The sequence below is a fragment of the Ascaphus truei genome, chromosome 12 (genome assembly GCF_040206685.1).
Source record: "Ascaphus truei isolate aAscTru1 chromosome 12, aAscTru1.hap1, whole genome shotgun sequence".
Taxonomy (NCBI): domain Eukaryota; kingdom Metazoa; phylum Chordata; class Amphibia; order Anura; family Ascaphidae; genus Ascaphus; species Ascaphus truei.
Genome location: NC_134494.1, coordinates 48,812,243 through 48,833,866, shown reverse-complemented (window position 1 = coordinate 48,833,866; position 21,624 = coordinate 48,812,243). Strand labels below are relative to the sequence as shown.

General features: G+C 45.3%; 2 protein-coding genes across 4 annotated transcripts in view; one reads left to right on the top strand and one right to left on the bottom strand.

Annotated features, from left to right (window-relative positions):
* The window catches only part of IGHMBP2 (immunoglobulin mu DNA binding protein 2), a 31,569-nt gene extending 20,265 nt beyond the window's left edge, over positions 1 to 11,304 (bottom strand). For 2 of the 3 annotated variants that reach the window (XM_075567644.1, XM_075567645.1), the window contains exons 1-6: positions 11,131 to 11,227; positions 10,747 to 10,823; positions 9,165 to 9,334; positions 6,994 to 7,186; positions 2,164 to 2,261; positions 150 to 313 (exon numbers count right to left, since the gene is read on the bottom strand). In XM_075567644.1, the coding sequence (XP_075423759.1) occupies positions 150 to 313; positions 2,164 to 2,261; positions 6,994 to 7,186; positions 9,165 to 9,334; positions 10,747 to 10,817 (696 nt within the window). In that variant the 5' untranslated portion in view covers positions 10,818 to 10,823; positions 11,131 to 11,227. Of the gene's footprint in view, positions 1 to 149; positions 314 to 2,163; positions 2,262 to 6,993; positions 7,187 to 9,164; positions 9,335 to 10,746; positions 10,824 to 11,130 lie in introns of all 3 variants that reach the window. The other variant, XM_075567647.1, reaches the window with a different exon arrangement.
* Positions 11,207 to 19,720, top strand: MRPL21 (mitochondrial ribosomal protein L21). Its single transcript, XM_075567648.1, has 7 exons — positions 11,207 to 11,436; positions 14,019 to 14,079; positions 15,717 to 15,802; positions 17,376 to 17,539; positions 18,106 to 18,158; positions 19,068 to 19,171; positions 19,536 to 19,720. The coding sequence occupies exons 1-7, from the start codon at positions 11,355 to 11,357 to the stop codon at positions 19,598 to 19,600; spliced, it is 615 nt and encodes a 204-aa protein (XP_075423763.1). The 5' UTR covers positions 11,207 to 11,354; the 3' UTR covers positions 19,601 to 19,720.
* The last annotated feature ends 1,904 nt before the right edge of the window (positions 19,721 to 21,624 follow it).

Genomic DNA, 21,624 nt, shown 5'->3' with positions numbered 1-21,624 from the left:
AACTCCGACCGTGAGGTTTTTTTCCCACAACCACAAGTCAATCTATAATTTCTAAGCCCCATAGTGACCCAGGGGTGTGACCCAGGGGTGTGACTCAGGGATGTGACCCAGGGGTGTGACTCAGGGGTGCAGACAGACCCCTCGCTTACCTTCAGTCCTTGCTTCACAGCTTGGAGGATGATTTCCACCACCGTGGTGGTTTTACCGGTCCCAGGAGGGCCGTGAACAATCGCGAGTTCTCTCTGACACAGAGAAAAAACAACGGCCTCTTTCTGCGACTCATCCAGAGACGGATTGTGAAATTCCAGCGGTCCTGAGGGGACGTGAAAAACATGCGCTCAACGGGATTATTCCGAGGGAACAGCGCTGCGTTAGTCTTATTATTTAAAGCAGCTGTCCAAGCTGCCCTCCCCTTACTATATGCATTAATGCAATCCACACAATGATAAGCAATTAGCTAAGTTGCCGATCAATTAGTGAAGATTCGGCTCTGGGGTTCACTAAATGGCTGTCAGTGCAGCAGAAGAGGACCAAAGATGCAAAGTTCTGTGGGGAACATCATGTGACCAGACAGTCACTAGATCCAATTGGTGCATTGTTAGAGAGGGCAGGGCTCAAAAAGGTGTGTGCCAGAGCCTGTTTCAGAAGAGGAAGGGGGTGTGACTTTGTAAATCGTTGCTATAGAAACAAAACATGCTTGTTACATTATAAAACATAACAAATCTCATTCAGAGTTGTTTTTTTCTTCTTTTTTTAATGTTACAAGTATTTTCTCATAGTACAGAACTAAAATATATAATAAAAAAACACAGATATGATATTGCTTGAGGTGCAGCTTTAATGCAGAAATTCAACCTTCTAGTTTTTGCACTCACAGCGGCGACTTGATCTGTGGGGAAGCGGTATTACTAACTACTGCAGTATATTAATTATGAGCGCAAATTCTCCTTATTTTATGTATGTATGTCTTTATTTATATAGCGGCACCCATGTACATAGCGCTTTAAAGCAGTAATACGCGCGACATAATGGGAATAAGTGCTTCGCCCAGAAAAGTACACATTAGGAAGAGGAGTCCCTGCCCCGAAGCGCTCACCATTTAGCTCATTTGCTACCTACAGCCATTGTGCAGCGACATCGTATTACTATTTGTAGGGGTCCGAGAGCGCATGTTATCTGGGGACCTACTGAGACTCTGCTTTCCTACCCAAGGAAGGAAGGGTTCTCAGTCCTACGTTGTACCCCCTGCCGCTAGCGCACCAACCACACACCCCTACTCCCTAGGAGAGCTGGTATCAGTCCCTGTGATTTCCATCTGTGAGTAAAGGGGCAGTTTCTTTAGTCCATTTCCTTATCTTTCCTTATCTTTATCTACGTGTCCATATTTGTTAGGATCTATTGATATAGTGTGTGTGTGTGTGTTTGTGTGTGTGTATATATTTTGTATCACTATCTTTAAAGTTTATTGAGCGCCTCCTTTTCCTTGGGACAGACGCAAGGCTAGATAGTACACAAGCCAAGGTTCAACTAGCGGAATCGGATGTTTTTACGTGACCACGCTGGCGCCGCCGGCCATTTCACTAATAAGGTAAGCTAATTAAAGGGGTTTTAGCGGTTAGGGTATTGGGCTAAGGATAAGGGGTTAGGTATTTATGCGGTTAAGGTTTTTCTGGTAGGGAATTAGGGTAAGGGGATTTAGGTTAGAGGGTAGTTTTAGCATTAGGGGATTTTAGGGTAAGGGGTCAGATTTTTAGGGTAAGGGGTTAAGGTTTTTATTGTAGGGAATTATGGCAAGGGGTTAAGGTTTTCATGATAGGGGATTAGAGTACGGGGTTAAGGTATTTATGGTAATGGATTAAGGTAAGGGGTTTTAGGATAGGGGGTAGCATTAGTATAAAGGGATTTTAGAGTAAGGGGTAAGGTTAATGGCTTACCTATGTGGCGAAGCGGCCGGCGGCGAGATGAATGGCGGCTAAACGGCTGTGGTGACTTGGTCGCGGCAAAACGGCCACAACCAAAATGTCGTAGATCGCTCAAATAGGGTATGAGGGTTTACAGCGAATAGGAGAATGGGCGTTGAGTGGTTCTACTCGGCCGTCAAAGTCTGTGTTTCTATGTACAATTTACATGACATGTGCAGCAACCTGGGGGGGCAGGACTTACGTGGCAGCGCTGAGCTGCAGGGATGAGTAGAACTGAACAGTACATCAATCAAACTGCATGCTGGTCCAGAGTGGTAGTGACCAAGAGTGGTTAAAGCCCTATGGATAAACAACAAAAAGAGAACACGCTAAGGGCCTTAATCTATATAGTCCCAAGCGGCTGTTTTCTGATGAAAATCTCCATTGAAGTCACTAGGAATTCTCGTCCGAAAATGGCCCCTTCTGTCAATACAGAATAACCCTCTAAATGACACTTTCATGACATTCAATGTAGTCATTTAATTTCTGCATAACACCAATAAGCTCATACAGATGCAGCGGACGCCATGCGAACACCACGCGTTGTATACCTCGGAATTCCCATGTCATGGCGCGTGATTTATTAAACCGTACCGCCCCTTCCCGCCTTAAGATGCGAGTGACGAAAATGGCATTTTAGTGTTAAACACTGAAATTGACACAGTAAGACAGTACTGCACACATTACAATTCATTCATTTCTGCCACGGATCCGATACAGAATCCATGAAATTCAAACAAAGCAACCGCGATAAACACGTGTGCCTGGGGCGATTGGCCGCGTTAATGCCGCGTGGAATACAGCAGCGCACACGAAAACGGCGCCGTGATTTGTCCAAATAACGTTCTCTGTATCTGGATCTACAGTAGTTATAGAATATTATATCATCATTGATAAACATCCCATGTCTTCCATGGGAATAATATTTGCATGATGTAAGAGGGCATTATTGAGGGGATCTATATGATAACATTATAGAAAGGCTGACTAACCTCAGCATACTAAAACTGCCGCGCGCGCACTATAGCACAGCCCTTATAAATCAGAGGGATCAAAATTTGCTCCTAGAACTGGCGCAGTTTTACATTTGCTTTGCGTCAAATACATCCGCCAGGTTTACATGGTGTTAACCTTTGCACCAAACCTAAGAAACAAAAACGTGATTCATACGTCACTGGCGCAAACTGACAGGCTAAAATGTGACGCACCGCCTTTTGGAGCAAATTGCACCATCTTTATAAACATCTGGCTGAATGTATATAGATTATAATTACTGATGTCTGTATATTGGTTATTTAGTATACCCATTATCCAATGTCTGTACACTTATATCTATCTCTTTATGCCATTAAAGTACATAGCGCTACACAGCAGTAATACTGACATAACAATATCAAATAACCAATAATACAAAGAACACATAATTGGAATAAGTGCTTCAGACATAAAAGTAACATAAGGAAGAGGACTCCTGCCCCGAAGAGCTTACAATCTCTAAGTGGTAAGTAGAAAGAACGTAAAGACAGGAGGAGAGTGTTCTGGTAAGTGCGTCTGCAGGGGGCCAAGGTTTATGTATGAGGTGTAAGGTATCAGCCAGCGGAGCTACTCATATACTTCCTTAAGCAGGTGTGTTTTAAGATGGGTATTAAAGGTGGATAGAGAGGGTGCCAGTCGGATATTGAGGGTAAGGGCATTCCAGCGGTGTGGGGCAGTCAGTGAGAAAGGGTTAAGGCGGGAGAGGGCTTTAGTTACAAAGGGGGTAGCGAAAAGACTTGAGGGAGGGCTTGAGGACTGGAGTTGAGCACCCCGGCATTAACAGGGGTCTAGTGGTTGTAATCATAGAGCTGTAGCCGGATTAAACGGTTTCCACGTTTGTTTTATGCCCGAGCAAACTCCTGTATTGTGCGGCGACATTACCACCGAACCCTATGGAGACATAGGCATGCCTGGGTATGGCACCTGGGGGAACATTGAGGCACCACCGAACCCTATGGAGACATAGGCATGCCTGGGTATGGCATCTGGGGGAACATTGAGGCACCACCGAACCCTATGGAGACATAGGCATGCCTGGGTATGGCATCTGGGGGAACATTGAGGCACCACCGAACCCTATGGAGACATAGGCATGCCTGGGTATGGCATCTGGGGGAACATTGAGGCACCACCGAACCCTATGGAAACATAGGCATGCCTAGGTATGGCATCTGGGGGAACATTGAGACAGGTCCATCTGACATTTTTGTTTTTTTCCCCCACCACATTATTCATTGAATTTTTTTAACAGAGTCATTTGTCAGAATAATAAATGTACACTTACTGTATGCATGAAGGAATAACGTGTTTCCCAATACACACATCACAATTCATGCATAACATTTCTTGTGCCCCTTATCTGGCTTATGATGGTGAGGATTACCCATTTTTTATTGCGCCTGACAGACCTTGTGAACTGTACTTGGGGTACGAGAAAGAGAACTTAACAGCGTATGAGAAGCCTTCAGGGTTGGTGAATTTCGAAGTGATTGTTCCGTCTGTAATCCCATATGTACAGTATGATCAGTCATACAGGGATATATAGTCTGTGTCACGGGAGACCAGGACTTTTAACAAATTTATATCTGGGATCATTCACTAGGCAAAACAAGATGGTGGAATAAAATGAGGTTTATTCGGGGAAACCTTCGTACACACAATGAAATACAAACGGAATATACCAAATAAGTATACATGGGAAGGATGTTGATCCATGGATTAATCCGATTGCCAATTCTTGGAGTCAGGAAGGAATTAATTTTTCCCCTTAATGGGGTTTTTTGTTTGCCTTCCTCTGGATCAATAAGTAATTATAGATATAGAATAAAGTATCTGTTGTCTGAATTTAGCATAGGTTGAACTTGATGGACTTACGTCTTTTTTCAACCTCATCTACTATGTAACTATGTAATATACACACTTACTGGGGTCTGAAAACTAGACTTTCCTAGTTGCAGGGCGCGTGCTTCAGGAAAACGCTTACCCTGTCCGCTCCACGTCACTGGACTATGCCTGGAACCAGTAACCTCATTCCTCAGAACTGGCCCACAGCGAGGCTAGGATTCCCTGGCACCTCAATGCCTAGTGCTTTGCTATTGCAAGCGAAGCCCCTGGGAACCCCTACCGGCGCCTTTCCCGGGACCAGTCCCAAGATTACCTGCAAGTCTGAAGAATGAGAGAGAGAGCTCTGATTGCGACAGCCCCTTCCATAGCCTTCTGTGTCCTATGTTTAACATGGACAGGGACTTCCCACCACTCAGAGCGTGGGAACTTTTCCCACCAGCCAATCAGAGCGGGGCTCACCTGGCTGCTGATGTCAGAGGAAGGGGCGTGTCAAGCCGCACCTTCCCCCCAGCCCACTTATGGTCTCCTGCTGGGCAGGCTCCATAGTGGAAACAAAGATGGCTTTTGGGCCTGTTCCGCTGCCCCTCCCTGCTAAACCAAATGACCTCACACCTATGGACATCCTGGTTCTCCTTTGAGCTCAGATGTCTATGCAGACATCCTGGCACCTATGTAAATGCTAAGGCTGACTGCATAGATATTTATACATACAGTATAACACACTATAAACCATACTTTAATAATGTATACATCTTGGGGAACCTTATATACGTGTGGGAAATTAGTTTGTGATACCTGGGCTCGGAAACCAGGAGTCTGGGAGTCACTGTGCAGCCCCAATGTATTTCACCCTGCATACCCATAAATAGTGCCTACACGCCGGTGAGAATCAGGGTACCAGTAACTCGCCCCCCGAACTCCTGCAAACAAAACAAACACATTTTCGCCCAAATATCCCACCTAAAACTTACACTCCCAAAATCTCATGTCTATATGACACTGGGAACCCCAAAAGCCCCTAAACAGGTCAGGTTTTTGCTATACGTTACATGGGACTTCCATAGCCCACCCCGTCCTTATGTACAGACGGGTACCCACAAAGCCTACACTGTTTGCGGGGTGCCATACTGGTACCTGGGGTACCCCCTAAACCAGGGACCCCCTTTTCTAAGTATATTAGAACACATTTCATCATGGCTCAATTTCCATCCCGGGCTGTGCTGAAGCAGGGTACCCTCGTGGTGAGTCGCGGTTACGTTTTTAAGGGGAGATATTGATGGGGCTAATGTGCACACATGTATCCACAAACCATGCCTGATTGTTGGATACATTTACCGGGGAACCGGAAACTTTGGTCTCCAACCCAGTATGCACATTCTGACGACAACAGTTTCCCCGCAAAACCCCCTTAATACTCATGCACCAGAAATCCCTGGTTAAATGCATGCCCGGAAAGGGAAAATCACGGCAAATACTGGTAATACATTCTGGGGCAGTGGAGTACTGCCCAAATACACATGGGACTAACTATATGTGTTCCCCAACATCCAGCCTCCACCTCCCGCTCCCACAGTACCTGTCCTGCAGCTATCTTCTATGGGGAATCCTAACCACACATGTATCCCTAGCCCATAACCCTGCAGGGGACCGTATATGGGAACATAGTCACATGGAAACACAGTGTATTATCATACTGGGACCAAGAGCTAACCCTCTTGGCCCATTACACACAGTTCCTAGGGAAAGGAAGCCCGCCAGCTACCCCCACTGCTACCCCCACTGCTACCCCCACTGCCACAGTCTGTTTTATTGCTTTGCTAAATCAAGCGTGCTCAACTCCAGCCCTCAAGCCACCCCCCAACAGGTCTGGTTTTCAGGATATCGCAGCTTCAGCACAGGTGGCTCAATCAGTAGCTCAGTCTTTGACTGAGCCTCTCTGATTGATCCACCTGTGTTGAAGCAGGGACTGATTGAGCCACCTGTGCTGAAGCAGGTGCCGATTGAGCCACCTGTGCTGAAACAGGGATATCCAGAAAACCTGACCTGTTGGGGTGGGCTTGAATTGAGCCCCCATGTGCTAAATAACAATACATTAAAAAAAAGAAGACATTTCATAAATGTATAGAAATAAGACCAGAAACAAGGCACCTACTTTTTAATTCTTTTGTAGGTGACGTCGTTGGCTAATTTCAGAAGTCTGTAGGTGTTTGTAGCACCCAGGTTTAACAGGTCATTGTGGGATTCATCGAAGGCGACATTCACCACCTTCTGGGTAATGCCAGCCACGATTCCTGTAGCAAGTGGGTCACTGGGACTGTTTGATTCATAGAGTCCAACAATGTCACCTACAAGAGACCCAGAAGAGAACCATTAACAATGGAGATACACTCAGTACACATACAGATTGGTGGCCTTACACTCAGTGCACATACAGATTGGTGGCCTTACACTCGGTGCACATACAGATTGGTGGCCTTACACTCAGTGCACATACAGATTGGTGGCCTTACACTTGGCGCACATACAGATTGGTGACTTTACACTCAGTGCACATACAGATTGGTGGCTTTACACTCAGTGCACATACAGATTGGTGGCCTTACACTCAGTGCACATACAGATTGGTGGCCTTACACTCAGTGCACATACAGATTGGTGGCCTTACACTCAGCGCACATACAGATTGGTGGCCTTACACTCAGCGCACATACAGATTGGTGGCCTTACACTCAGCGCACATACAGATTGGTGGCCTTACACTCAGCGCACATACAGATTGGTGGCCTTACACTCAGCGCACATACAGATTGGTGGCCTTACACTCAGCGCACATACAGATTGGTGGCCTTACACTCAGCGCACATACAGATTGGTGGCCTTACATTCAGTGCACATACAGATTGGTGGCCTTACACTCAGTGCACATACAGATTGGTGGCCTTACACTCAGTGCACATACAGATTGGTGGCCTTACACTCAGTGCACATACAGATTGGTGGCCTTACACTCAGTGCACATACAGATTGGTGGCCTTACACTCAGTGCACATACAGATTGGTGGCCTTACATTCAGTGCACATACAGATTGGTGGCCTTACACTCAGTGCACATACAGATTGGTGGCCTTACACTCAGTGCACATACAGATTGGTGGCCTTACATGCATGTTACATTCCTTGCAATGACTCAGAGATGAGACACAAATATGACATAACAGCTAATATTATAACTAATGTGTATCCAGGTAAAGTATGGACTACACAAAAGCATACACATTAAGATGACATTAAACAGTCATTAAAAGACATGTACAGATTGAATTCTAGAATCTTTTTTTTTTTTTTTTTAGGTTACAAAAGAGTCACTGCCGCAGAATTAATTCAAGCGATCGTTCATATTTGAGGTCATGTAGATTCGTTTTCCGTTGCGATGCCTTTCATGGGATCTGCAGAAAGGTTAATTCATAGATTGAATGATAGTTTACGTTCCTTCTGCAAATGCACTGTGGCCTTGAAAAATTAAAGCTATGGAGGTTTGGAAAGCTCCGTACAATATAACTGACTCTGCGGAGAACAATGAAGCAGCATTTCTTCGCAATCAATATGCCTGCTAAACTTTGAGCTTCTATTTGAGGTTAAAAAAAAGAGGCATATCTGGATCTGTAGTCACCGGCAGATATATACCGGTATGTTTATGAATCATCAATCAAGGCTTCCTTTTGTTATGAAGTGTTGTTGGGGGGAGGGGGGGGCACCCTAACGCATTTCAGGAGGTCACATGACTTCCCTTGGGGAAATGCAGGGTGACGTTGCAAAGTGCATTGGGGGGCTTGATGACATGAAGGTTCACACTCGGGATAGCCTAGGCCGGAGAATGTCTCCCAGTGCTGGTGAAGAATACAGATTGGTGTTTGATGTCCATGCGATATTAGAGATTTCAGGGGTTCTTAAACTGGTCTACATGACGGACCACTTTAGTGTTAATAAGCGTTTGCCGGACCTCCCTGCCTACACTTAGCGCTGTTTACAAAACAATTTGTATATATGTATATAAAAATCATCCTTTAGTAGTAAATGAAAGTACACAGATGATGCAGGCAAGAGCTGCTTAAATTCCCACCCCCTCCCCATCTCCCTCAATTTTCCCCTCAATCCCCTCCCCCCATCATCCCCATCTCACTCAATCCACCCCCCCTCCCCCACTCCCTTAGGAATTTTAACTTGGGGGGTGGGGGAACACCTGCACTCACAGAGGGTACCTGGGGCCCCGCGAGCAGGTGTGGAAGTTGCCCCGGGAGGGGGTAAGGGGTTGGCCATGTGTACCTGATCCGAAGTGGTTACTCGGTAACACTGCGTCAGAATCATACTTCCTGGGTGTAAACGTTACAAGTAGACGCCCGTACAGCCCAGTCCTTTGATTTGCTACCTGAAGCTTGAGCAGGCAGACGCCTTTACGCTGCAGTTCCTTTAATGCGACATTTTCCCGCCAGGCCCTGCAACACACAAACAGCATCATTCGGACCTTATTATTGTTACAAACAGCCTGTCCCTGGCCGCTGAAAAGGAAATCATTATAAAAACATACTTGATGCAGAAAAGGAGGACGTTTGTACTTTGCAAACAGACAGAGCCATGTTATGTTAGCAAGCGATGTAACCCTTTCACTGCCAACACTTTGCTCTCCAAGTTACTATATTCCACCGCAACGGGTTTGCAGGCAGCGGAATGGATGAAGAGACTCCGAAGAGGGAAAGGGGGGGGGGGGGGGCGCAAGGCTTTTGGCACCGAAAGGGTTAATGTGCCAGTTTGCAACCTTCTTACTGGATTCAAAACACTCCGAATATATATATAAATAAATTACATCCACACCCATCTCCATCAACGCTTGGCACTGCAGGGGTTAAATAGAACAGACTAACTTTCTTACAGAATTCATTTATTCATTAAATTCCATTATAAGGATATTTGTCCCAATAACCCCTTCCCAGCACCCCCAGGCACTGCAGGGGTTAAACTAGCCGTATGCAACCGTCTTACAGGATTCAACTCAAGAATTGTTTCATTACCTCTCATTCCCCAGCAATTCCCTCCTTTCCCCCTGGCACTCGCCATCTCTTCTCCCATGGCCTTGGCTGCTAGGCACTCCAGGGGTTAGTATAGCAGTGAGCAAACCCCTTACCATAGGAATTGTTTTATGAATCCAATCCAACTCCCCCTCCCCCCCCACCCTACTGCCCATCTTTGCTCTCTTTCCACATGCTCCTGGCTGTCTGGCACTGCATGAGTTGGTAGCATCTCTATCCCCCCTCCCCTACCCCACTGGCACTGTAGTGGTTAGTACTCCTACTCCCTCTGGTCCCGTGGCTGCCAGGCACTGCAGTGGTTAGTACTCCTACTCCCTCTGGTCCCGTGGCTGCCAGGCACTGCAGTGGTTAGTACTCCTACTCCCTCTGGTCCCGTGGCTGCCAGGCACTGCAGTGGTTAGTACTCCCACTCCCTCTGGTCCCGTGGCTGCCAGGCACTGCAGTGGTTAGTATCCCTTCCCCCCTCTGGTCCCCTGGCTGCCAGGCACTGCAGTGGTTAGTATCCCTTACCCCCTCTGGTCCCCTGGCTGCCAGGCACTGCAGTGGTTAATATCTATCCCCCCCCCCCTCACCTGGCTGCCGGGCACTGCAGTGGTTAGTATCTATCCCCCCCCTCACCTTGCTGCCAGGCACAGCAGTGGTTAATATCACCCTCCCCCCTTTTGGTTCCCAGGCACTGCGTGGTTACCTGGTTTAAACCGTCCTGTTTTCACCAAGTGACAAGCATGTGAGTGTACTAGCTGCAGTGACTGTGTTTTTGTATATAGGGTTGTCACCGTTTTGTCCTGTTATGAATAAAACAAAGAGCAGCTAAATCCCACCTGGTCTCTTCTATCTCAGCCTCTCTCTCCACTTTCAGCAGCTCCAGGTGACTGGTCACAAAGGCCTCCATCCAGCTCTGAAACACAGGCACAGAGAAACATTATTATTATTATTAGGACTATTATACAGAGATGCATTATTATTAGGACTATTATACAGAGATGCATTATTATTAGGACTATTATACAGAGATGCATTATTATTAGGATTAGTATACAGAGATGCATTATTATTAGGATTAGTATACAGAGATGCATTATTATTAGGATTAGTATACAGAGATGCATTATTATTAGGATTAGTATACAGAGATGCATTATTATTAGGATTAGTATACAGAGATGCATTATTATTATTTATATGGGGTATTTGTATCTTGTCACCTCTTGTCACCCCTTGCACTGCTCCCCGGCTCAAGTCCCCAGCACCAAGTGAACACGTCACTTACCAGCCCCACTCCCACACATCCGTGTTTCCTCCTGCAGCTGGCAGCCGGAACCTTGTGTTCAGCGCTCGCTGTTCCCGGGCGGAAACCGTTCAGCGCAGCGATTCCTCCCCCAGCGATTCCTCCTCCTCGCGGTGGCGGAAAGGGGGAGGGGAGAAAGAGATGGCGGGTTATGCTGCGTGCGGACGGGCGGCGAGGAGTCTGCTAACCGGTTACGGGAGCGGTACTCGGGCCTCAGCAGCAGGTGAGGGGGTGGGGAAGGTGACCTTCCGTCCTCTGCCCACAGTGTAAGGTCACAGATTTAACCCCTGGAGTGCCACCGGCGGTCAAGCTATTGGGGCGTCCCTTGAGACTGGTAAAGCCATTGGGGTGTCCATTGAGGCTAGCCAAGCTATTGGGGTTGTCCCTTGATGCTGGTCAAGCTATTGGGGTTGTCCCTTGATGCTGGTCAAGCTATTGGGGTTGTCCCTTGATGCTGGTCAAGCTATTGGGGTTGTCCCTTGATGCTGGTCAAGCTATTGGGGTTGACCCTTGATGCTGGTCAAGCTATTGGGGTTGTCCCTTGATGCTGGTGAAGCTATTGGGGCGTCCCTTGATGCCGGTTCAAGCTATTGGGGCGTCCCTTGATGCCGGTTCAAGCTATTGGGGTTGTCCCTTGATGCTGGTCAAGCTATTGGGGCGTCCCTTGATGCCGGTTCAAGCTATTGGGTCGTCCCTTGATGCCGGTTCAAGCTATTGGGGTTGTCCCTTGATGCTTTTCAAGCTATTGGGGTTGTCCCTTGATGCTGGTCAAGCTATTGGGGTTGTCCCTTCATGCTGGTCAAGCTATTGGGGTTGTCCCTTCATGCTGGTCAAGCTATTGGGGTTGTCCCTTGATGCTGGTCAAGCTATTGGGGCGTCCCTTGATGCCGGTTCAAGCTATTGGGTCGTCCCTTGATGCCGGTTCAAGCTATTGGGGTTGTCCCTTGATGCTTTTCAAGCTATTGGGGTTGTCCCTTGATGCTGGTCAAGCTATTGGGGTTGTCCCTTCATGCTGGTCAAGCTATTGGGGTTGTCCCTTGATGCTGGTCAAGCTATTGGGGTTGTCCCTTGATGCGGGTCAAGCTATTGGGGCGTCCCTTGATGCCGGTTCAAGCTATTGGGGCGTCCCTTGATGCCGGTTCAAGCTATTGGGGGTGTCCCTTGATGCTGGTCAAGCTATTGGTGCGTCCTTTGATGCCGGTTCAAGCTATTGGGTCGTCCCTTGATGCCGGTTCAAGCTATTGGGGTTGTCCCTTGATGCTTTTCAAGCTATTGGGGTTGTCCCTTGATGCTGGTCAAGCTATTGGGGTTGTCCCTTGATGCTGGTCAAGCTATTGGGGCGTCCCTTGATGCCGGTTCAAGCTATTGGATCTGACTCCAAAAGACTGTTCATGGTCCCAAGGCTCAACAAAGTATCCGGCCGTTCCTCCTTCTCGTACCGTGCACCCCAAAACTGGAACAACCTACCAGAGACTCTCACAGCCGCAACCAGTTTAAGTTCTTTCAAATCTAAGGCTGTCTCACATTTTAATCTGGTCTGTAACTGTTTCATACGCCCATAATATATATTATCTCTGTGCACGCAATGTCTTGTATATAATGTATACCCTGTTCATTTATGTAACTGTATTTGTAACCAGGTATTATTTGTCTTAACGCTGTGCCCAGGACATACTTGAAAACGAGAGGTAACTCTCAATGTATTACTTCCTGGTAAAATATTTTATAAATAAATAAATAATTGGGGCGTCCCTTGATGCCGGTTCAAGCTATTGGGGTGTCATCTAAAGTTGGGCAAGCTATTGGGTTATCACCCAAAACTGGTCAAGCTGTCAGACCACGTATGTCCATAGAGCCGGTCAAGCTGTCGTACTATTTAGAAATCCATTCTACTGTAATTGGCAGTTGTCAAACTCCTGTAAGCCCACATTGACATTGCAAATAAAGTGTCTGTGACTAGGGTTGCCAGGCGGCTTCTCCAAAAATACTGGACACAATGGGGAAAGGTTCGACACACTCACCTCACCTCACCTCACCTCTCCTCTCCATGCTATTTGCTCCTCTCCTTAGCCCCACCCCCAGGCTCCTGAAACCAATTCCTGATTGGCTGCATTACCCAGCCCCCCTAGCAAAAGCCCTGCTTGGGGAAATCCCGAAGCAGGTCAGGTAATTATGCCCAGAGAGGCAATGCCGGACACATACATGTCCATTATTACCTCTAATTTTTTTACTGGACAAAGTGTCAACATACAGCACATTCCCGTTCAATCTGGACACCTGGCGACCCTATGTGACGGTGTTAACGGAGCTCGTCCATACAGGGTTCTGCTGTATCTTGAGGATAAGGTTGTGGCCAAAACTGGAAGTGTTACTTTTTATTTTCTAGTATCCGCAATTCCATAAAATCAAAGACATTAAAGTAAGCTATGGTGTTTTTTTTTTTTTTTTTAACGAGACTACCCTTTATAAACATACATTTAACATACTATTTTACCTGGTATGCCTGTTTCAATTAGCACTATACATGCAGAACATAGTTTAAGGTGGTCTATAATAATAAAAAAAAATATTTCATTCCCAAAATAAGGTTGTACATATTAAAAACTAGAATTCCAGAACAAATGGACCACTTTAAATGTGTGTTCATGTGTTTTCATGTGCAATATCACAAAATAGCACTGATTGTGTTATCTGTTATGCAGATATCTGCCTGTTGTTTCAATGTCAGTCACGATAGCAAAATTAGTTTGAACGTGCTTTAATTAATCTTGTCTCCGTGTTGTGTTTTTTTTTTCACACTTTTAGTCGCCTTGTTTCGACCTGGTGTTCGATGTCTGTCCTCGTGTAATTCCTCACTGCAGCCGAGGTACGTTTCACATCCTCATTTGGGAATGTTTTATAATACAATTCAACTCATTTTCATTATCCACAACCAGAAAATGTGCAAACGTTTTGCATTTATCTTGTAAGACGTAACCCACATTCAATAACCTACAGATGTAGCTGCACGACGTTGTTCCCATAGATAATACAACATATCCTATTATAATATAACACACAGTTACAGAATTCACAAAAGCTTTGAGAAAGCGCCACGGTTTGGCGCCCACAACGCGTCCGCCGTTATTCCTTGTGATCCCACTTGCTGTATATTTGATTTTATATACGTCGCATGCTACAGGTGTAGCAGGCGTTATTGCACCCGTTAATACATCGCGTTAACGCCTTATTGAACAGTAGTGCTAATGAAAACGATGGTTAAGGAGATCACACGTGTTCAGTGCTTCGTTTTGTGCGATAACTCGCATTGAAGAGTCAGAACGTTGGACAGCAGACCTTCTAACTATGAAACTAACGTTAAACGTGTTACTAGGTATTCTGTATCTTTTTGTCGCCTTATTCTATATTCGCCAACGAGGCAGTGTGGATTATTTCTGACTAAGCAATGTTCCCAGGTTTCTAAATGATTTCTTTTTGTAGAGAGCTCATCGTGTCGCGTCTCCTTTTTTTGTAAAGGGCGTATAACTCCACAGTGGAGACACACAGCTCTTCTTCTTTTTAGCTGGACCTTTTCCTTTGTAACTCGGTCTGAAAGGGAATGATTTTGAATATAATAAATGGAACAGTTGCCGCTCAGCAGGAGAATGTAGCCCAGTTGGTAGCAAACCAGCCCTGTGATCCGTGTTCTTCCCCGTCGGTGAGATCGCCACTTCATCTGCAAATGCCGTTTAAAATTAAATCATTACGCAGAAAAGTTTAAAAGATTTCGAGCGGCCAACTCCAGTCTTCAAAGGCCTCTTAACAGGTCAGGTTTTCAGGATATCCCTGCTTTAGCACAGGTGGCTCAAATGAATTAAACCATCTGTGCTGAAGCAGAGAGAGCCTGGGAAACCTGACCTGTTGGTGGCCCTTGAGAACTGGTGTTGTCTACTCCTGATCTAGTCCATATCAAAAGTGGGGTGTATATATTTCCCCCCCCGTCCTATTCTATGAAAATGTTAGTGCTCTTTGGTTGCAGTCTATACCAGGGTTGGAAAACTGGGAGGGGGGGGCGCATTCTAGAGGTCCCGCACTCTCCCTCTAGGCATTTAAATCAAATGCCGTGGGACCGGATGGCCCCTATAACACACTTGCCTTACCGCGACGCTTTGTCATGGTAACCCAACGGCAAATGACGCCTCAGGGTCACGTGACATTACGTTACCATGGCAACATTGTCACATTACCTTTCGCTTCATTTGACGCTGTGGTGGAGGGGGGGCACGAGCCGTAAAGGAGAGTAGGCAGGGGTGTGCACGGGGGGAAGCTTGCGCACCCCTGGTCTATACATTTGCATTAAAAGTGTGTCAAATTATGAAAACAAATGCTGTTTATGGTCAAGGTGTTACATAGCCGATTGCTTTCACTTTTCTGCACTCTGCAATTTGTTGCTAATTGGCTCTGCACCTCTTAATAAACTTTACTAAAGTGTACCTTTTTATATTCATCCTATTCTTCCCATAGCCGTGTTCCCAAAACATCTTTATCTGAACCACCATGGACGGAAACGAAACTGCCAGACATCGCTGAAGAGGAAAAGCACCACACAGGTCAGTTGTCAAATGAATTAATGGCGACTGGGTGGGGACACAACGGGTTAGGTGATGGAGTAGTAAGCCTCGGAGAACGGCAGGGGGAAACGCATGCTTTTTTTTTAAAAGGTAAGGTTAATGAGGGAGACTTCATATGGTGGTTACATGAAAGTTGTTGTAGCACTGAAGTCATCTGCTTTTATTATCAGTGCTAGGGCTCAGTCACGTGGTTACAAGGGTCTGAGGGACACACGGTGAGGTCTTCATTAGTGCTTTGTAGTCAACTTTATAATGGTTCAATTAAAGTCTCTTTGGTGAAAGTCAGGACGTCTCACTACATAGGTCATTGCTAGGTGACGGAGAAGTTCATGTCTCCATGCTTACACTCGCTGGTGTGCTGTGGAAATATTGCCCTCTTCTAACCCAGCGAGACAGTTATTTGAACATGATTATTTCCAGATACCAGAGGGCTTCCATTATGATGGTCCTCCCCAGGTTACAGATGAGATCGCAGTTTCCAGTTCTCAAAAAGAAATACAAATACCAAGAATGGGGCTTTATACAATATACAGTAAGAACAGATATAGGATAAAGTATCTGTCGTCTAAATGTAGCATAGGTTGAACTTGATGGCTGTATGTCTTTTTTTCAACCTCATCTACTATGTAACTGAAGGGTGAGGACATTGCAAAACAGCTGCATCCGAATGTTCTGGACCGCTGGGAACCCCCTGGTGGGACATACCGGGAACGTGTGTGTGTTTTATTTAAATACCCTGCGTCATGTGGGCCAATGGGAAGCCAAAAGGGATGACACGGTGGCTTCCTTTTGGCCCACATGTCGCAGTACATTTAATTCCCTGTTTTGTTTCCCTGCGACGGTACCAACATTTCAGGTATGTAACTTGTGGGCCCCAGGGGTCCCCAGTGCTAAAATTGATGCGTTTATACTCCAGAGACCTCCTGCTTCCATGTGTACAAAAATAAATAACAAAAATGTTTTAACCCTTTATTTTTAAGTAACTGCTCCTTTAACCTCATGGTATTGTAAAAAAAACAGTCTTCAAGTGCATTCCCATGCACTTATTCCCATGATCTGTTATTTATATTATTTGTTATTTATATGATATGTATTACTACTGTGAAGCGCTATGTACATTTATGGCGCTATATAAATAAAGACATACAATACAATTCTCCAGTCTCCTTGTGATTATGGAATGGAAGAAATACAATGTGCAGATAAAGTCACCTGTTAATTGTTATAACATTTACAGGAGGTGAATATTGCTTTCTAGAAAATGACTTGAATAAGTAAGGTCCATTCCTGCCACTGGAGGTGTCTTATGGCTTAGCACCGCTTGCAAACATGGGCCTGACTGTTTCAGCAGAGACTGCATTGTAAGCAGCACGTCCAGTTGAATGTTCAGTTCCTTCCAGGCTCAGAATACTAAAAGAACACTTGGGGGAATTCTGCTTTAACGTAACCGATAATGAGAACTGATCTGCATCTCCTAACACATCTAGCGCCCGAGTAACACACTACAACTCATCTCCTAACACGTCTGCATTGCTTTTAATTTTTTTCATAGATCTTGTCACGAAAATAAATAACCTAATTGCAACTGGACAATTTGGGAGACTTTTTGCTGTGGTCTATTTTGCAAGTAGACAATGGAAAGTAACCAACGAAGACCTCATTTTAATTACAGCCTCCGTAGATGCTGAATGCGGAGACCGAATCAGACTAGAAAAGGTAAGCCTCGCACCAGGTAAGGCTAGTGGGTTACAATACCGCCAGCTGTAGAAGTGACAGAGGCCATCGTGACGTGTTAACTAAATCGCACGGGGGACTATATTTGTAAGCCAGTGTAATGTACATTATTAACTGTGTCCTTGCCAGAAGGTCAGTAACGCTTCAATTTGATCTCAAGAGGAAGTCGTCCTCTCTAATTCTGATCACAGTTGAGGTTCTCTGGGAGCAGGGGTTTCAACTTGACTTGGGTACAAGCAAAAATGGCATGGTCAATGAACGCCATGTGATTATTAAGAGAGCCATCAGTGGGCTGGTCATTACAATGTCCCCTGAATGTCATCAGGGCACTACAAGAGTATATGTATTCAGATAGGATATTCTTTAATGTGTATTTTTAAATAAAGTGCTGTTTACAATATTATTTGTGATTCCCATTTATTTAAGACTGTAACCCAATCCCAAGTTTAGCATATTCGGGATCTGCGTGGAATTGAGGCTCTCCAGTAACTGTCTGCGCCTTCTTGTCCTTATCTCGAAATATAACTAAAGTACTGTTCATTATTTAGGTATTACTTGTTGGCAGTGATAATTTCACGCTCATTGGAAAACCTCTTCTCGGGTAAGATCTGCATTTACTTCACAGTGTATTTTACATGTCAAACCCTCCACTGTCTTTTGAACATATCAATGCATCCAAATAAGTTGCAGACGTCAAAACATACCGGGACATTTTGTCGGTTCCATCGCTCCTGTGAACTTTTCAAAGGAGCCTGTAATTAGGATCTTACTGTGTGTTTATGTGCACAAGACTGAAATTAGGTAGATGCTGCACACCAAGCAAAAATGGTAAACAAAAATAATACTATTACCGGTGCCCCAACGAATAAATGGAAGCCTGCAGATACTCCAGCAGCACATGGAAATGGGAAACGCATGGCACAACGGATTTAGTAATTATCTAGTTTTATTTAAGCCAGAAACAACACAACGTTTCGATCTAGTGGTCTTTGTCAAGTGAATTGAAGTGGCACTTCAGTTCACTTGACAAAGACCACTAGGTCGAAACGTTGTGTTGTTTCTGGCTTAAATAAATGAGATAATTGCTAAATCCGTTGTGCCGTGTGTTTCCCATTTCCATGTGCACAAGACCGGACAGCCGCCATCTTGTGGGAGTGTTTCACAATGAAGTATGGCTCTGTGTGTATTTAAATGCTTTTGTGCGAGCGAGTGCTACACAGGAGAAAATGGATTGCAATGCGTGTTGTCTGCACAAGTTTCCAACGATTGTATTGCAGGCTACTGTGTAAGAACGAGAGGCATAACATATGTGCTTGTATGTCTCATAGTAGATGTTAAAGAACAGTAGCACTCCTGATTCAATTCAAGATGCGGTTATTTATCACCAACATTTCGGTCCCGTGGACATTTCCCAAGGTGACCTTTAGGAAAGGTCTGCTAGAGTGCTACTCTTTTGCATGCACTTGTGCTGTATGAAAATTGCTTTAATCTATTATGGGGGTTCACACAGGAGAGACCTAGTACGAGTGGAGGCGACCGTCATTGAGAAAACCGACTCCAGACCGATAATTAGCATGAGGTTTTGGCGAAGACACCGCTTTCAGAGGAAAAAAAGTGAGTTTTAAACATGAGAACCTAAACGTGAACGCGGAGACCAGCTTTCCAGAATTACCACCTTGAAAAAGTGCAATTGTTTCCTTACTGATGATTTTCATGTTAAAATGAAAATATTGCTGTTGTAATTTCCCAACTGCGAAACCTTTGCAAATACCGTAAAGGCATCTGATGCAAGAAAAACAAGGCCATTAAAAGCAATCGGATATTTAACATATGAAACATTCGGTGAACTATATATATATATTTCAATTGTTCTGAATCAAAGGATTGCATTATCAGTAAGAGTATTATAGAGAAGTTTCGCCCCTATTCCCCCCCCCCCCCCCCCCACCCCCTAAAATGTTTTTTTTTCTTTTTTCAGTTACAGTGAAACCACAGACTGTCCTGAGGATTAACACCGTGGAAATCTCTCCAGCGTTGTCCTGAATGTCCATTTCCACCGTGCCATAAGAAATGGCAAAATCATTCAAAGCTGAATCACGTTGTCTTTTCTGTACAATTTCTTGTCATTCTGGTTATTGAGAAATACAGTATATATTGGGGGTTTTTTTGCATCCTGTTTCCTTTTTCTTGATCTTTGACTGTTGTACCGGTTCATTCAGGTGGCACAGATAGAGGCGCAGCAATGAATGGGTCGCGGTTCAGCGATTTTTGAGGATTGAGTTACCACCTGTCCCGATGTCAGCTTTGCCTGGAAAAGACTGAGCAAAATCATACTGTAAAGGCCGTGTTAGCAAGATATACAGATGCAGCCACCAGTACCCGATCACTTGCCTGGGTAAAAACTAAGGTATCTCACAGTAAATGCCTCAACATTCCCAGGGGACTGCAGGGACCCCCCGCTGTGTTAATACGATGGGCACTGGGAATCTCACAGAAATGTTGAGGCGTTACTGTGAGACTGCCCCAGATTTTCCAGGGCAAGTGATCTAATACTGGTCGCTGCGTCTGTATGGCAGGTGTAACCGGAATGAATTAATGGGGAAATAACACGCACGTGCAACACTTCACTCCAAAGTGATTTTACTATTCCTTTTCTGCGCCTATGTCCATGGTTTTACAGTAGTCAGGAAGCTACCCATGTATTAATTCATGCTGAGCCTTTCCTACCCAAACATAAGCTCTGTCTCTTCATACATTTTTCGCAATTTATGGCCTTGTCTGAATAGATGGCCCAACTATTTAATCAGGTTAGTAATATGCCATAGAGCAGGGGTGCTGAATTCCAGTCCTGGATACCTCTTCTCCCCATCCCTCCAACAGGTCAGGTTTTCAGTATATCCCTTGAGCACAGGTGGCTCGAGGACAGCCACCTGTGCTGTAGCAGGGATATCCTGAAAACCTGACCTGTTAGGGGTGGCTTGACTGTTGTTGAGCACTCCAATATATCAAAATATACTTGCGATTCTTCTACTGTTGCGCCACCCAAGTGTTGAACAGCTTATAGACTGCACCCTACCAAGAATAATAGGTACAAGTAGAGATATGCGAACTTGCGGAGATTTGCTTCAACGTTTACAACACTTCTGAAATTCGCGTACGGTTCTGTCGAACTTTAGTGGCCAAAAAATTTAGACAATGTAACTGGGCCATGTTGAACTTCCAGCGAAATTGGCGAATATCACCAGAGAATCAATTCAAACAACATAGAGACCATGGAATAGGGCTTTTTCTTTCGTAAATAAACATGTGATGGCATCGAGTTTCTATTTCCTGAGCGAACTGTGCACATTGGCGAAAAAAGGGCACATCTCGCATTGGTTGGAGAACATGGCTGCAAAGCTGGTACGTCTCTAGTTACAAGAGTGGTGTTTGTTACTTTAGAAAGTGTTTTTTGTTCCTTTCTATTATTAATCCAGATACAATATTGAATAATCACATTATAATTATCTGCATACGGCCGTGGCCATGTTTAGCGCTTGCTGGCGGAAGCGTGCTGACACGCGCTCCCGCTCAGCACTGAGCCCCTACAGCCGCAATTAGAGCGGCGTTAGTAGGGGCTCACCTGCGCTTGCGGAAGCGCAGGTCTTAGGGGAATTGAAAATTCCCCCGCTTGCCGGCGCGACAGGCCGGTCACGTGAGCGGTTCGCCCAATGAGGGCGAACCAGCTCCGTGACGTCACTGGCCCGCCCCCGGCCAGTGACGCGCCCGCCCCCTGACGGCGCGTGCGGTAAGCAACCGCAAGGCCAGGGAAAGCACCTGCTTCCCCTGCGCCTCAGCACGCCAGCAGGGAGCATGGCCGAGGCCTTAGAAACCCAATGTTGTATGTATGGCAGATATGAGTAGCATTTTTTTCCCCAGGAGTCAACATTGATTACTATTGTGATTTTCTAAAACCTATTTTGTTGTTGTTTTTTTTTTTTTTTAAACTAGTTTCTGATCAATTCAGCTTTGTAACTTTTATGTTTTGGAGCGAAGATTAGAACCTACATTAAAAAGTACAATGTGGG